This window comes from Phoenix dactylifera, chromosome 2 (genome assembly GCF_009389715.1).
Source record: "Phoenix dactylifera cultivar Barhee BC4 chromosome 2, palm_55x_up_171113_PBpolish2nd_filt_p, whole genome shotgun sequence".
Taxonomy (NCBI): Eukaryota; Viridiplantae; Streptophyta; class Magnoliopsida; order Arecales; family Arecaceae; genus Phoenix; species Phoenix dactylifera.
The window spans coordinates 7,875,010-7,888,072 of NC_052393.1; the positions used below are offsets into that span (position 1 = coordinate 7,875,010).

Sequence of the window (13,063 nt, forward strand, 5' to 3'; positions counted from 1 at the left end):
ATACCCCAACTAAATAGATTATGGATGTTGCTATATGAATTAAAATATAGCTGGGTCACGCCTCAAAAGAGAACACATAATATTTCATGTCTTGCTCAACTGACGCATCAACAAGGAAAAATGGACACTACACTTGCAAGTTAGCTGTATTTCTTGCATACCCAAAGTTGCATCCTTGCGGCGAGTAGAGATAATTCGAACTCCTAAACTTGATTTGAGTGGATGAATTATGGATTAATATATCATGTGTTACTGCCCTACAAACCAGTGCCACACATTGTGCCTTATAGTGGCACTGTTTGGTATGCACTATCATGGTAGCAAGCAAAATACTGGAATGTGGCAGGTACCATGCTAATATCATGTACCGGTAAGACATTGGTGTGGTATATGTCATGCCAATTGGCACTTAATCCACAAAACAAATACAACTCCAATAGTGTTGAGTAATTATCTTAAACTTGTAACTTGCATATGATTACGTCTTTTAAAGAAAATTAAACAAGAAATCAATATAGATTTTCTTTAAATTGGATTAAAGAAACGAATTAAAAAAAACTGCATGCTGCAGCTGTCCTAGTCACAAGCTGGCATTGTACACACTGTACCATGCTGTGCTAGTCACATTCCCAGACTTGTGGCAAGGCTCAAAATTGAGCTTGTGTTGATTCACATTGATCCAATTGACAAGCACTGTCCAGATCTAGATTCGCTGAGATGGATCAGAATGCTCTGTATGGGGATAAGTATCCCTATCTTGTACACGGTACTTGTGGACCAGCATGACATGATATCTTGACCAATGATCTAGCAGCACCTTAACAAGATCATGTTATTTGTATGGAACTAATAATTAATACACTTGAATGATGACTGAAAACTAATGTTGGATAAATTGATCTCTATATGTGTAGTTAGACTTTTGCTGCCTCATATCACCTATACTGAAAATTTGAAATGATGCGTGATGCTACTCCATCATACCACCTAATACAGCGGAGAGCATTGTGATAATAGGCAGATGCCAATTCACAAATCTTGCATAATGGCAGCAACTGCATCATGTGTTATTTTAAATATGACATGTTATGTACGATGCTGATTTAACTTGAGTAACAAGTGAATAATAGGTAAGGTTTTAATATTTTGTCAAAATGGAAATGTTTCAGCTAGAACAGATCTTAGTTATAACATTTCATAAGCTTACAACAACTCAAGGTTGAAGTTTTTTAATAAGATATTTATAAGTTTGTTGTTGATATGATATAGGCTTTGCAATTTATATGATGCTATGTAATACCAATTGGTGTAATGTTGCTATGCAGGTCCTTCAACACCTGATGGATGATGTGTCTGCTTTCTTGGCCGCACATTTTGCTGATGCAGAAGACAAGAGTAAGACTGAAGAGAAAGGCTGTGCAAGTATACTTAAGGCTTTTATAGATTATATATCGATCAGAGAAACTGAAAACTTTCGGTCTCGAAGGCGAGAAAATGAGAACTCTGTTACACTGACTACTATTCATCAGGTTAATTTTCTTGAAGTAGCCATATTATTTCCTGCTCTTTTTGCAATAGGGATAGTATTCTTTTTTTCCTCAAAGATTGATAACATGCCTTTTCTTTTGCAGTCAAAAGGTCTAGAATGGGATACAGTTTTTATCGTGAAGGTATGGCCTGTAACAAATATGGTTACTCAATTATTGTAAAGATCACTCTCTTTTTTTCGGACTTAAGGTTATTCTTGTAACCTGTCCACATAGATTATAACTTGGACAGTTTCCAAAATGTTTTGATAATACAAGAAAACTAGTACTATTTCTTGTGGATATATCTAGTAGAATGTCTGCCTTGAAAGCTATCATATAGGGTTTACATCATAAAGAATATTGTCATCCCTAAGATTAACATGTTTCTTAAATTTAAGGAACATGCAATACTGCTGTTGTGTGATTTCACTCTTCTGTGTCTTGCCAACTGCTGTGTTTGTCATATGAAGGTGCATTGGGGTTAAGGAATATCCAACTGTGTTTGTCAGCCCATGAAAATAAAATTCAGGCTTTGTGTTCCATGATGATGGTACTTATTTACTAGTGAGAAGTTTTATACTGTGATGCCATACTAGAAGGTTTCGAATGTTATTTATCTTGATTTACTGTGCTATCTGGAAACATGTCAGGTATAGAATTATAAATGTGGAAAAATATGCAAAATTTACGTGAATGAAAGAAATATGAAATTATATAACATAAATATTTCCTTTTCATAAGATTTTTTTGATCCTCAAACTAGCTGTTGCATTTATAATGCACATCTTACCCAACAAATCAGCAAATCATACTAAAAAATTAGAGCTTGTGCCTGACTGGTGACCACTTTCTTGACACGTTGGGCCACTGGGCCATTACTAGGGAATAAAGTGCTCATCCGCATCACATGAGAAGGTCATGACTCATCAGCATGATAGAGTATACCTCCATAGTGTGCATGCTATTGGCCCAATAACAGTGCATATGAAAGCTATAGGAATTGATATGGACCATTAGTAGCAATATACATTTGTACCTAAGCTTCCAAGTTTCAACTGGTGCTTGTCCAAGCTTTTGACAGCTTTGCTTTCTGTTTAAGATGGTCTGGAGCTCTTCCTTTTTGAATTACGTCTTTTGACTTCACTAATGAAAATTTGAGGGCACCATCTGCAAATTGGACATGTTAGGATTAAAAAATGATCATCCTATATCAGCCAAACATTAGAAATAAAGATAATTCATAATGCATTAGCTTCCTATTCTCACAAGTATCATTAAAAATGGTCCCATTACAGAATTAGAATCAGAATTTCGATATGTTGTAGGGTCTTTTAGAGGATTCCAACAATTGGGTTCTGTTGCTGGGGGTTCAAACCAAGAACGATTGGCACAGCGGTGTGAACGGGGTTCCCTTGGAATTGCTTCGGTTGCGCTCCGCCTTCCGCCGGGAAACCTGCAAGCAAGCCTCGCACCACCACCGGGGTAGTGGGGGCCCTCCGACGATCAAGTTAGGGAAGATCGAAGGAGAAGGAGAGGTAGCAGGTAAGATGATACTCTGGAAGATCTTGCTTACCCTCCCCCTTCCCCCCAGCCGCATATATATCAGGCTGGGGGGTTTTTTTGGGGATTGGTCATCGTGTGGCGCGATGGGGTTGCCACTGACATGGTCGTTACAGGGCGTCGTGGGGCAGCGCTGGGTACGGCTATGTCAGGGCGTAGTGGAGCTCCGCTTTGTACGGCTGTTACAGGGGATCGTGGAACAGCGCCGGATACGGCCGTTGCAGGGAGTAGTGGAGCAGGGGGCCGCGGCGTGCCTCAGGGGAACAGTCTGTTGTTGTCAGAGATTGCCGACTCGGGGTCGGATTGCTGGATCAAGGGGCAGCCGACTCGGGGTCGGGCTGCGGAGCCGAAGATATCCGACTCGGAGTCGGATCGCTGGATCAAGGGGCAGCCGACTCGGGGTCGGGCTGCGGAGCCGAAGATATCCGACCCGAGGTCGGATTGCTGGATCAAGGGGCAGCCGTAGTCTTCCTGGGCGCGCGTGCCGGTCACGTGGGGCATGGTGGCTAAGTTCCCCCGTAACAGTAGCCCTCCACTTCCGAGCCTGGAACCAGGAGGGGAACGGGTGAAGGGAGTGACGCTTCGAGATTGCCGCCATCCCTCGGAAAGGCGCGCGCGCTTCGAGCTCCCCGCCTTCTTTATGGTGTATGGCGGTTGTCGCTGATCTGGCGGTCTGCGGATTTCGGCGGACATCCTTCCTTAATGGCGTCGATTCGCCTTTGGGGCGCGAACGAACCTTCGGCAGCCAGGCGTCCTCTGGCGTCACCGAGGCGTCACCCGCCTTTCCGCCTATTTAACCGGGGGCCCTCCCCCGTCCGCCTTTCTCTTCACAGGCATCCTCGAGTTTCTCCCTTGTGCTGCTGCCGTTGCCGTCGGACTGTTCGTTCGCTCCTCCTTTGACGCTCTCGGAGCCGTTCTTCCTTCCCTTCCGGTGAGTTGCCCTACTCTACAATTTAGGGCCCTCCGTACTTTCTCATTTCGTATTAGTGTACCCCAGTCGTTCCGGTCCCTTCTCCCCTCTTGACCCCGTCCTGACCGTAGATTCACTGGCCGTTAGGGATGGACGAAGTAAGAGCAGACCGCATTCAGTCGGAGCTGGTCCCCGAAGACCTAGATAGGTTCGTGGCCCGGTACCACCTTCCCGAAACCTGCAACGTTACGCTCCCGGGGCCCGAGGAGAGGATGTCCCATCCTCCTCCAGGGAAGGTCGCCATCAATGAGGACATCCTTCGGGCTGGGTTCCGCTTTCCCCTCTCGGACTTAGTCGTGCAGGTGCTTCGAGGTTTAAGAGTGGCGCCGACGCAACTGGTGCCGAACTCATGGCGTACCCTGACGGCCTTCCAGGTTCTCTGCCGCATGCACGAGGTTCCCGCCACCCTGAACGTCTTTTGGGAATGCTATGGCCTGAACGGCCACCCCCGGGACAGAGGGTGGTGGTGCTTTGCGGCGCGGCGAGGGTGCGGCCTCGTCAAGGAGGCTCCTTCCTCCATTCATGGCTGGAAGGAGCGTTTCTTTTTCATCGACGTAGATCCCTCTTGGGGAATCGGGACAACCTGGGAGACGCCGACGAAGTCCCCGATCGGCCTATCGAGGTTGTCGAGGGAGGAGTCCGATGGCGTCGCCGTCTTGAGGGGGTTGGTTGCCGAGGGCCGGCTCCCCCCAGTGGCTAGCCTTATTTCCGAGGATGCCTTGGTGAACGTCGGTCTGAGCTCGGTCCCCGCCGACCGTGAGCCCGCCACCACTTCTTCTTTTTTAGCTCTTTTCTCCTCTTTCCTTTCTTCTTTCCATCGGTTTCTCAGTTTCTAACCATCTCGTCCTTTTTGCATAAATCGACGACGTCATGCAGTCGGACAAGGCAATGGCTGTTAGTAGGGCGTCCCTACTGGAAGCGGTCCGGAGGAAGAAACGGACTCCTCCGAGCGGGGTCCCACCGGCGAAGAAGCCCCGCCAGCAGGCGACTCCGACGCCGACAGACGGGTCCGGGCCCACCGATCAGGAGGACGCCGCGGGCTCGGACCGACAGTTGACGCCGTATCAGCCCTCCGGTGATGAGACTATCGTTTTTCCGGAGGTGTCATCCGGGCGCGCCCGAGGCGGTCGGGTCGGACGCAGTCGGTCCCCAGCCCGACCTTCGACTCGGTCGGCTTCGGATGATACGAGAAGGAGGGGCGCGCCGAGGCCCCGGCCGAGCGGGACCCTGTCGATCTCTGGCGCGGCCCCTGCCCCGCGCACGGTCGGCATGACTCTCTCCCAAGCGATGGGTAAGGGTAAGGCTGCAGAACCACCGTCCGGCTCCGGGGCGAAGTCGGGGTCGGCCTTCACTTTCGCCGGCGCCCGAAACCTCGTCGAGACGGTGCTGCTAGAGAGGGACCGTAGGCAGGTCCGGCAGATGAGCATCCCTGAAGTCGGAGCTGCCAGCTGCGTCTGTCTCATGTCGGTGAGTGTTCTTTTGGTCGCTTTCGTCGTTTATAGGCTCTGTTGGTCCCCGTCTGACGCTCTCATTTTTCCTATCTCTTAGCTCGCCCAGTACATGATCCGCCTGGAGGAGAGCCACGAGGAACAGGCGAGGCTTCTGGCGAGGACCGAGAGCCGACTGAAAGCTGTAGAGGAGGGAGGTCAGGCTGCGGCGGGGAGGACGACCAGGGACCTCGAAACGAGGCTCCAGGTGGCCGAAGAGCGGGCACTCGGCTTCGCCGTCCTCGAGAGGCAACTGTTGGATGCTCAGGAGCAACTCAAGGTTGCCTCGGGTCTCGAAAGCGAGATCAGGAAGGCGGAGGAGCGGGCCGAAAAGCAGTCCCGGAAGGCTGCCGACTTCCGGGAGAGGTGGGAGAAGGCCCAGCAGTCGGCCGACAACGCCCGCAACCGAACCCGATCTCTTGAAGCCAAGCTGGCCGAATTGGAGTCGGCCTTGGAGGGGACTCGTGCGAGCAACCAGGAGCTTCATTCGCGCCTGGAGGAGGCTGAGGCTGCTCGCGTCGCTGCCGAGGCGAGGCACATGGAGGCTCGGGCCGATCTGCTGAGGGTCTCCTCCGAGGCGGACAACCGGATTGTGGCGAAGGTCATGGAAGCGAAAGCTCAGATTACGGAGCGAGCGGAGGCGGCGCTGGCCGAGAAGAGCGCGGAAATCGGGCGTCAGGCGGTACAGGCCTATCGTCAGTCCGCCGAGTTCATCCGTGACATGTCGGACGCGGGGTCCGACTCCTTTGCCTTTGGCTTCGATGAAGGCCTGGCAAGGGTGTCCGCTAAATACCTCGGAATTGACCTGAGTGGGGTCTCCCTCCTCGACTCCCCTCCGATGCCATTGCCTGCCGATTCTCCAACCGTCTCCCTACCCTTTGCGGACGTGCTCGCCGTTCCCGACCCAGGGATTCCTCCAAGCTGACTCTCTGTACTTTTCTTTGTTCTTTTCTTTGTATGTTGGCGTTTTGCCATGTTGTATGGGTCTCGGCCCTGATGCAACGAAAGTTAATGCAAACAAAGTGTTTCCTCATTTCACTTTCGTCCTTCCTCTTTTTAACTCTTGGTAGCGTCTCGCCGACTCCTGACTCTTGAAGTTCCTCCGGCGCTAGGCCAGGCATCCGAGGGTTAGGCCTCAGGAAATTCTTCCGGCGCTAGGCCAGGCGTCCGAGAGTTAGGCCTCAGGAAATTCTTCCGGCGCTAGGCCAGGCATCCGAGGGTTGGGCCTCAGAAAATTCTTCCGGTGCTAGGCCAGGCATCCGAGAGTTGGGCCTCAGGAAATTCTTCCGGCGCTAGGCCAGGCATCCGAGGGTTAGGCCTCAGGAAATTCTTCCGGCGCTAGGCCAGGCATCCGAGGGTTAGGCCTCAGGAAATTCTTCCGCTGGTCGGCCAAGGCTGGCGCAAGCCGAGGCGACCGGTCGGGGCTTCAGGCTAGTCTGCTCCCGGGATGATCATCGGGTTAGCCTGGCATCCGAGGGCCGAGCCTCGGGGAATTCCGCTCGTTGGTCGGCCAAGGCTGGTGCAAGCCGAGGCGACCGGTCGGGGCTTCAGGCTAGTCTGCTCCCGGGATGATCATCGGGTTAGCCTGGCATCCGAGGGCCGAGCCTCGGGGAATTCCGCTCGTTGGTCGGCCAAGGCTGGCGCAAGCCGAGGCGACCGGTCGGGGCTTCAGGCCAGTCTGCTCCCGGGATGATCATCGGGTTAGCCTGGCATCCGAGGGCCGAGCCTCGGGGAATTCCGCTCGTTGGTCGGCCAAGGCTGGCGCAAGCCGAGGCGACCGGTCGGGGCTTCAGGCTAGTCTGCTCCCGGGATGATCATCGGGTTAGCCTGGCATCTGAGGGCCGAGCCTCGGAGAATTCCGCTCGTTGGTCGGCCAAGGCTGGCGCAAGCCGAGGCGACCGGTCGGGGCTTCAGGCTAGTCTGCTCCCGGGATGATCATCGGGTTAGCCTGGCATCCGAGGGCCGAGCCTCGGAGAATTCCGCTCGTTGGTCGGCCAAGGCTGGCGCAAGCCGAGGCAACCGGTCGGGGCTTCAGGCTAGTCTGCTTCCGGGATGATCATCGGGTTAGCCTGGCATCCGAGGGCCGAGCCTTGGGGAATTCCGCTCGTTGGTCGGCCAAGGCTGGCGCAAGCCGAGGCGACCGGTCGGGGCTTCAGGCTAGTCTGCTCCCGGGATGATCATCGGGTTAGCCTGGCATCCGAGGGCCGAGCCTCGGGGAATTCCGCTCGTTAGTCGGCCAAGGCTGGCGCAAGCCGAGGCGACCGGTCGGGGCTTCAGGCTAGTCTGCTCCCGGGATGATCATCGGGTTAGCCTGGCATCCGAGGGCCGAGCCTCGGGGAATTCTGCTCGTTGGTCGGCCAAGGCTGGCGCAAGCCGAGGCGACCGGTCGGGGCTTCAGGCTAGTCTGCTCCCGGGATGATCATCGGGTTAGCCTGGCATCCGAGGGCCGAGCCTCGGAGAATTCCGCTCGTTGGCCACGCGCCTGTCACTTGCCGCTCGACGGGGTTTCTCCGTGGCCAGCTGCGATCGTGTTTCTTCTCCTCTCGAAGCGTCGCCTGGGGAACACCAGAAGGCCATTAAATGCTAATTGAGGCGTTACCTGGGAAATCGGACCGGCCAGTTGCTGCTTGCGAGGAGTGCCAGTTAAGCGGCCGCGATACGCGCGTTCTTCGAGGCGGATGCGGCCTGAAAATAGGGGCGGAGCCTCCTGGTCGCGGTCAGCAGCGCGAAGGCGCTCTTTTCAGCCTTCGTATACCGCGCCTCGGCATCCCGTAGGACCCGGCTGATGTAGTACACGGGCTTCTGGAGCTTTGCCTCTTCCCGAACCAGCACCGCACTGACCGCGGTTGGGGAGACCGCCAGATAGAGGTAGAGCATCTCCCCTTCTTGCGGCTTGGACAGCAGGGGAGGAGACGCCAGGTATTCCTTGAGCTGGTCGAATGATGCTTGACATTCGGCCGTCCAGAGGAAGTCTTTCGGGCGTTTTAACACCTTGAAGAATGGTTGGCAGCGTTCGGCCGATTTTGCCACAAATCGTCCGAGCGCGGCGACCCTTCCAGCGAGCTCCTGAACCTCCTTCACTTTGGTCGGAGGGGACATACCTTGGATGGCCTTGATTTTGTCCGGGTTGGCTTCGATACCCCGCTGGTTGACAATGAAACCGAGGAACCTCCCGGCCGAAGCGCCAAAGGCGCACTTCGCTGGGTTCAGCTTCATGCGAAACTTCCGCAAGGTGGTGAAAGTCTCCTCCAGATCCACGATGTGCTGGTCTGCCTGGCGGCTCTTCACCAGCATATCGTCCACGTACACCTCCATGTTCCGGCCGATTTGCTCTTTGAAGATTTTGTTGACGAGGCGCTGGTAAGTGGCGCCAGCATTCTTCAGACCGAAGGGCATTACCTTGTAGTAGTACCGCCCCCGGTCTGTTATAAAGGCAGTTTTCTCCTCGTCCTGTGGGGCCATCATTATCTGGTTGTAACCGGAGAAGGCGTCCATGAAAGACAGCAGCTGATGTCCGGAAGTCGCGTCGACCAGTTGGTCTATCCGCGGAAGCGGAAAGCTATCCTTAGGGCACGCCTTGTTCAGGTCGGTATAGTCGACGCACATCCTCCACTTCCCGCTCGCCTTCCGGACAAGTACGACATTTGCCAGCCACTCGGGGTAACTCACCTCCCTTATGAATCCTGCCTCCAAGAGTTTGTCTACCTCCTGGTCGACCACCCGGATCCGATCCGGGGCACAGTGTCTCTTCTTCTGCTTCACTGGCCGGTGGGTCGGGTCGACGTTGAGGGCGTGAGAGATGACCTCCGGGTCGATCCCAGGTACATCGGCCGCCGACCAGGCAAATACATCGGCATTGGCTCGGAGGAATTCCACCAACCGGGCCCGAGCTCCCGGGTCGAGATTGGCGCCGACCCGGACCGCCCGGTCCCGGCGGCCTTCCTCGAGGGGAACTTTGACCACACCCTCGGCCGGCTCCCCTTGCCGCAAGGCCACCTCGTCTCTGGCATCAAGGGACTCGATGCTTAGGGCTTCTGCGGGCTTCTTCCCTTTGAGGGTCGCTAAGAAACATTGCCGTGCGGTCGGTTGGTCACCTCGGACCTCCCCGATCCCGACCGTCGTGGGGAACCGCATGAGCAAGTGGTACGTGGAGACCACCGCACGAAGGGCGTTCAGCCCGGGTCGTCCGAGGATAGCGTTGTAAGCCGAGGGAACACGGACGACCAAGAACCCGAGTCGCACCGTGGCTTCTGCGGGTGCGACGCCCGCAGTCACAGGCAGCTCAACGACACCTTCCACCGGGACAACGTCACCGGTGAATCCTATGAGGGGGGTGGACATTTTGTGCAACAATTGTCTGGACAAGCCCAGCTTTTGGAAGGCCTCGTAAAACAAGATATCAGCTGAGCTTCCACTATCCACAAGAACACGCCTTACATCATAGTTTGCCATGGTGAGGGAGATCACCATGGCGTCATCGTGGGGGGTCTGAACCTCCTTTACATCCTCATCACAAAAAGTGATTACATTGCCGACCCTCTGCCTCTTTGCGACGGCCGCCCCTGACGCCTCCGTCGAGCCCCCTGCGTTCCTCACGGGCCGGGGGCAGCCCCCAGTGATAGTGTGGATCACGCCCGCAACGGGTCGATTCTGCTCCCGAGGCCCCGGAGGAGCCGGGTCGGCCGGACGCGGATCTGCGGGGGGACGTCGGTCGCTCACATATCGACCGAGACGCCCCCGGCGGATGAGAGCCTCGATCTCGTCCCGAAGCTGGAAGCAGTCTTCTGTGTCGTGGCCGTGGTCTCGGTGGTACTCACAGTACGCCCGGGAGGGCCTCTTCCCAGGGATCTTCCGCATCTGTCTCGGGGCCGGGAGGTCCTCCCGCCCCTTGATCTCCATAAGGATCTTGGCCCGGAGAGTCAGGAGAGGGGTGTACCGGTTGAAACGTCGGGGCGGAGAACGAGGGCGTGGGGCGCCGTGGTTCTTCGCCGGCGACGGGCTTCTGCGCCGACGCTGGGGCGTCGGGCTCCTCCTCTGGCGTGCCTCTTTCCGCCTTTTCTTCCCAAGCTTTGGAGGTATCTCGGCGGCCTCCTTGCTCCGGTGGGCGGCCGCCTCCTCGGCGTCCGCATACTGGTTCGCCCGGGACAACAGCTCTGGGAAGCTCCGCGGCAGGCGTTTGTCCAGGGAGAAAGTGAGTCTGCCCTTCCGGAAGCCACGCTTCAGGGCTGAAAGAGCTACCTCCTGACTCAGGCTCCGGACCTCCAGCGTAGTCCTGTTGAAGCGGGTAAGATAATCCCGCAGGCTTTCTCCCTCGTTTTGCCGGACATCAAAGAGGGAGACGGAGACCAGTCGCCGCCGGCTACTGACGGCGAGATGAGTGACGAAGAGGCGAGTGAACTGGTTGAAGGACCGGATTGAGTCAGCCTCCAGCCCGGCGAACCACGCCCTCGCCGGGCCATGGAGGGTTGCCGGGAAAGCCTTGCAGAGAAGGGGATCTGATGCTCCGTGGAGGAGCATAAGGGTCCTGAAACTCTCGACGTGATCCCGCGGGTCCGCCGCCCCGTCATAGGGCTCGATCGCCGGCATTTTGAACCCCGGTGGATTCGGGGTCCGCAGGATCCTCGAGGCAAGCGCCGGCTGGGAGGAGATCTCTAAGTCGGCGAAGGGATCTTTGGAATGGCCCTTCAGGACCTGGAGTTGTCGGTGGAGATCGTCCACCCGCCGGTCCAGGGAGCGCGACTGGTGGGTGGGAGACAAGGAGCGGCGAGAGGGGGACCGACTGGAGCGCGGGTTCCTCGAGGACTGGGGGGTCTGGGAACGCGCCCGGGCCCGCCTCTCGGACCCCGCGCAGCTCCGGTGGGAAGGTCCCGGCAGAATGGAGCGTGCTCGAGAATCCTCCTTGCGCCGGCGCTCCTCCCCATGGGAGAGGAAGGAGCGCGGGTTGAGGAGGACAGGCGAACGCTCAGGCAGCGGCGGCTCCTGAGCCCGCTGCGGTGCCCGGGACATCGCACCCTGCAGATTTTGCACCGCCTCCGCGAGGGTGCGAACCTGCTGGGTTAGCTGGTCGAACTGGGCGGCTTCGACCGTCTGAACGGGCGGTGGGGAGGTGGAGTGTTGCTGAGAGTGTGTTGGAGATGCAGCTGCCTTCCGGCCAGAGGCGCGAGAGGCCCCGCGACCGGAAGCATTGGAAGCTCCACGACCACCTCGCCGTGCCATTACGATCGCTCTGAGATCCAGGTGCCCTCCTTCTAGCGCCAACTGTTGCTAGGGGTTCAAACCAAGAACGATTGGCACAGCGGTGTGAACGGGGTTCCCTTGGAATTGCTTTGGTTGCGCTCCGCCTTCCGCCGGGAAACCTGCAAGCAAGCCTCGCACCACCACCGGGGTAGTGGGGGCCCTCCGACGATCAAGTTAGGGAAGATCGAAGGAGAAGGAGAGGTAGCAGGTAAGATGATACTCTGGAAGATCTTGCTTACCCTCCCCCTTCCCCCCAGCCGCATATATATCAGGCTGGGGGGTTTTTTTGGGGATTGGTCATCGTGTGGCGCGATGGGGTTGCCACTGACATGGTCGTTACAGGGCGTCGTGGGGCAGCGCTGGGTACGGCTATGTCAGGGCGTAGTGGAGCTCCGCTTTGTACGGCTGTTACAGGGGATCGTGGAACAGCGCCGGATACGGCCGTTGCAGGGAGTAGTGGAGCAGGGGGCCGCGGCGTGCCTCAGGGGAACAGTCTGTTGTTGTCAGAGATTGCCGACTCGGGGTCGGATTGCTGGATCAAGGGGCAGCCGACTCGGGGTCGGGCTGCGGAGCCGAAGATATCCGACTCGGAGTCGGATCGCTGGATCAAGGGGCAGCCGACTCGGGGTCGGGCTGCGGAGCCGAAGATATCCGACCCGAGGTCGGATTGCTGGATCAAGGGGCAGCCGACTCGGGGTCGGGCTGCGGAGCCGAAGATATCCGACCCGAGGTCGGATTGCTGGATCAAGGGGCAGTCGTAGTCTTCCTGGGCGCGCGTGCCGGTCACGTGGGGCATGGTGGCTAAGTTCCCCCGTAACAGGTTCAAACCAAGGAATGCTGAACTGGCCCATACTGGCCGGTTCAGGCCGTACCAAACCGGTACCGGCTCTGACCGGTCCAGTTTGGTGTTAAAAACCGGTACCAGCCCGAACTGGCCAACCATACCGGCCCGTACTGGTTTCAAATTTTTTGGAGCTTTTGGATGCGTGAACCAAGCCGACCTAGTGGTACCGGTTCGGTACCGGTTTAAACCGGTACCGAACCGATACCAGCGCCCACCGGTACATCGGTACGGTCGGTACGGCGGACCTTGGTTCAAACTAAGATACTCTGGTGCGAAATTCATAATATCAGCATGTCTACTCATTTTACCATGCTAGCTTACTTGAAAAAGTTATAGTTAATTCATGTTGAGTATGCAGATTTAGTGCATTTTAGAAGTACTAGAATTGATGACAGAGGCTTGTTAATTTCACATATGGCCTTTAAGTAAAATAATC

The 13,063-nt window shown here is 55.8% G+C and overlaps 1 protein-coding gene across 1 annotated transcript in view; it reads left to right on the forward strand.

Annotated features, from left to right (window-relative positions):
• Positions 1–13,063, forward strand: part of LOC103710812 (ATP-dependent DNA helicase SRS2-like protein At4g25120) — a 54,859-nt gene that overhangs the window by 19,382 nt on the left and 22,414 nt on the right. Inside the window, exons 18-19 of the mRNA XM_026806127.2 lie at positions 1,326–1,529; positions 1,632–1,670. Of these exons, the coding sequence (XP_026661928.2) occupies positions 1,326–1,529; positions 1,632–1,670 (243 nt within the window). The remainder of the gene's footprint in view (positions 1–1,325; positions 1,530–1,631; positions 1,671–13,063) is intronic.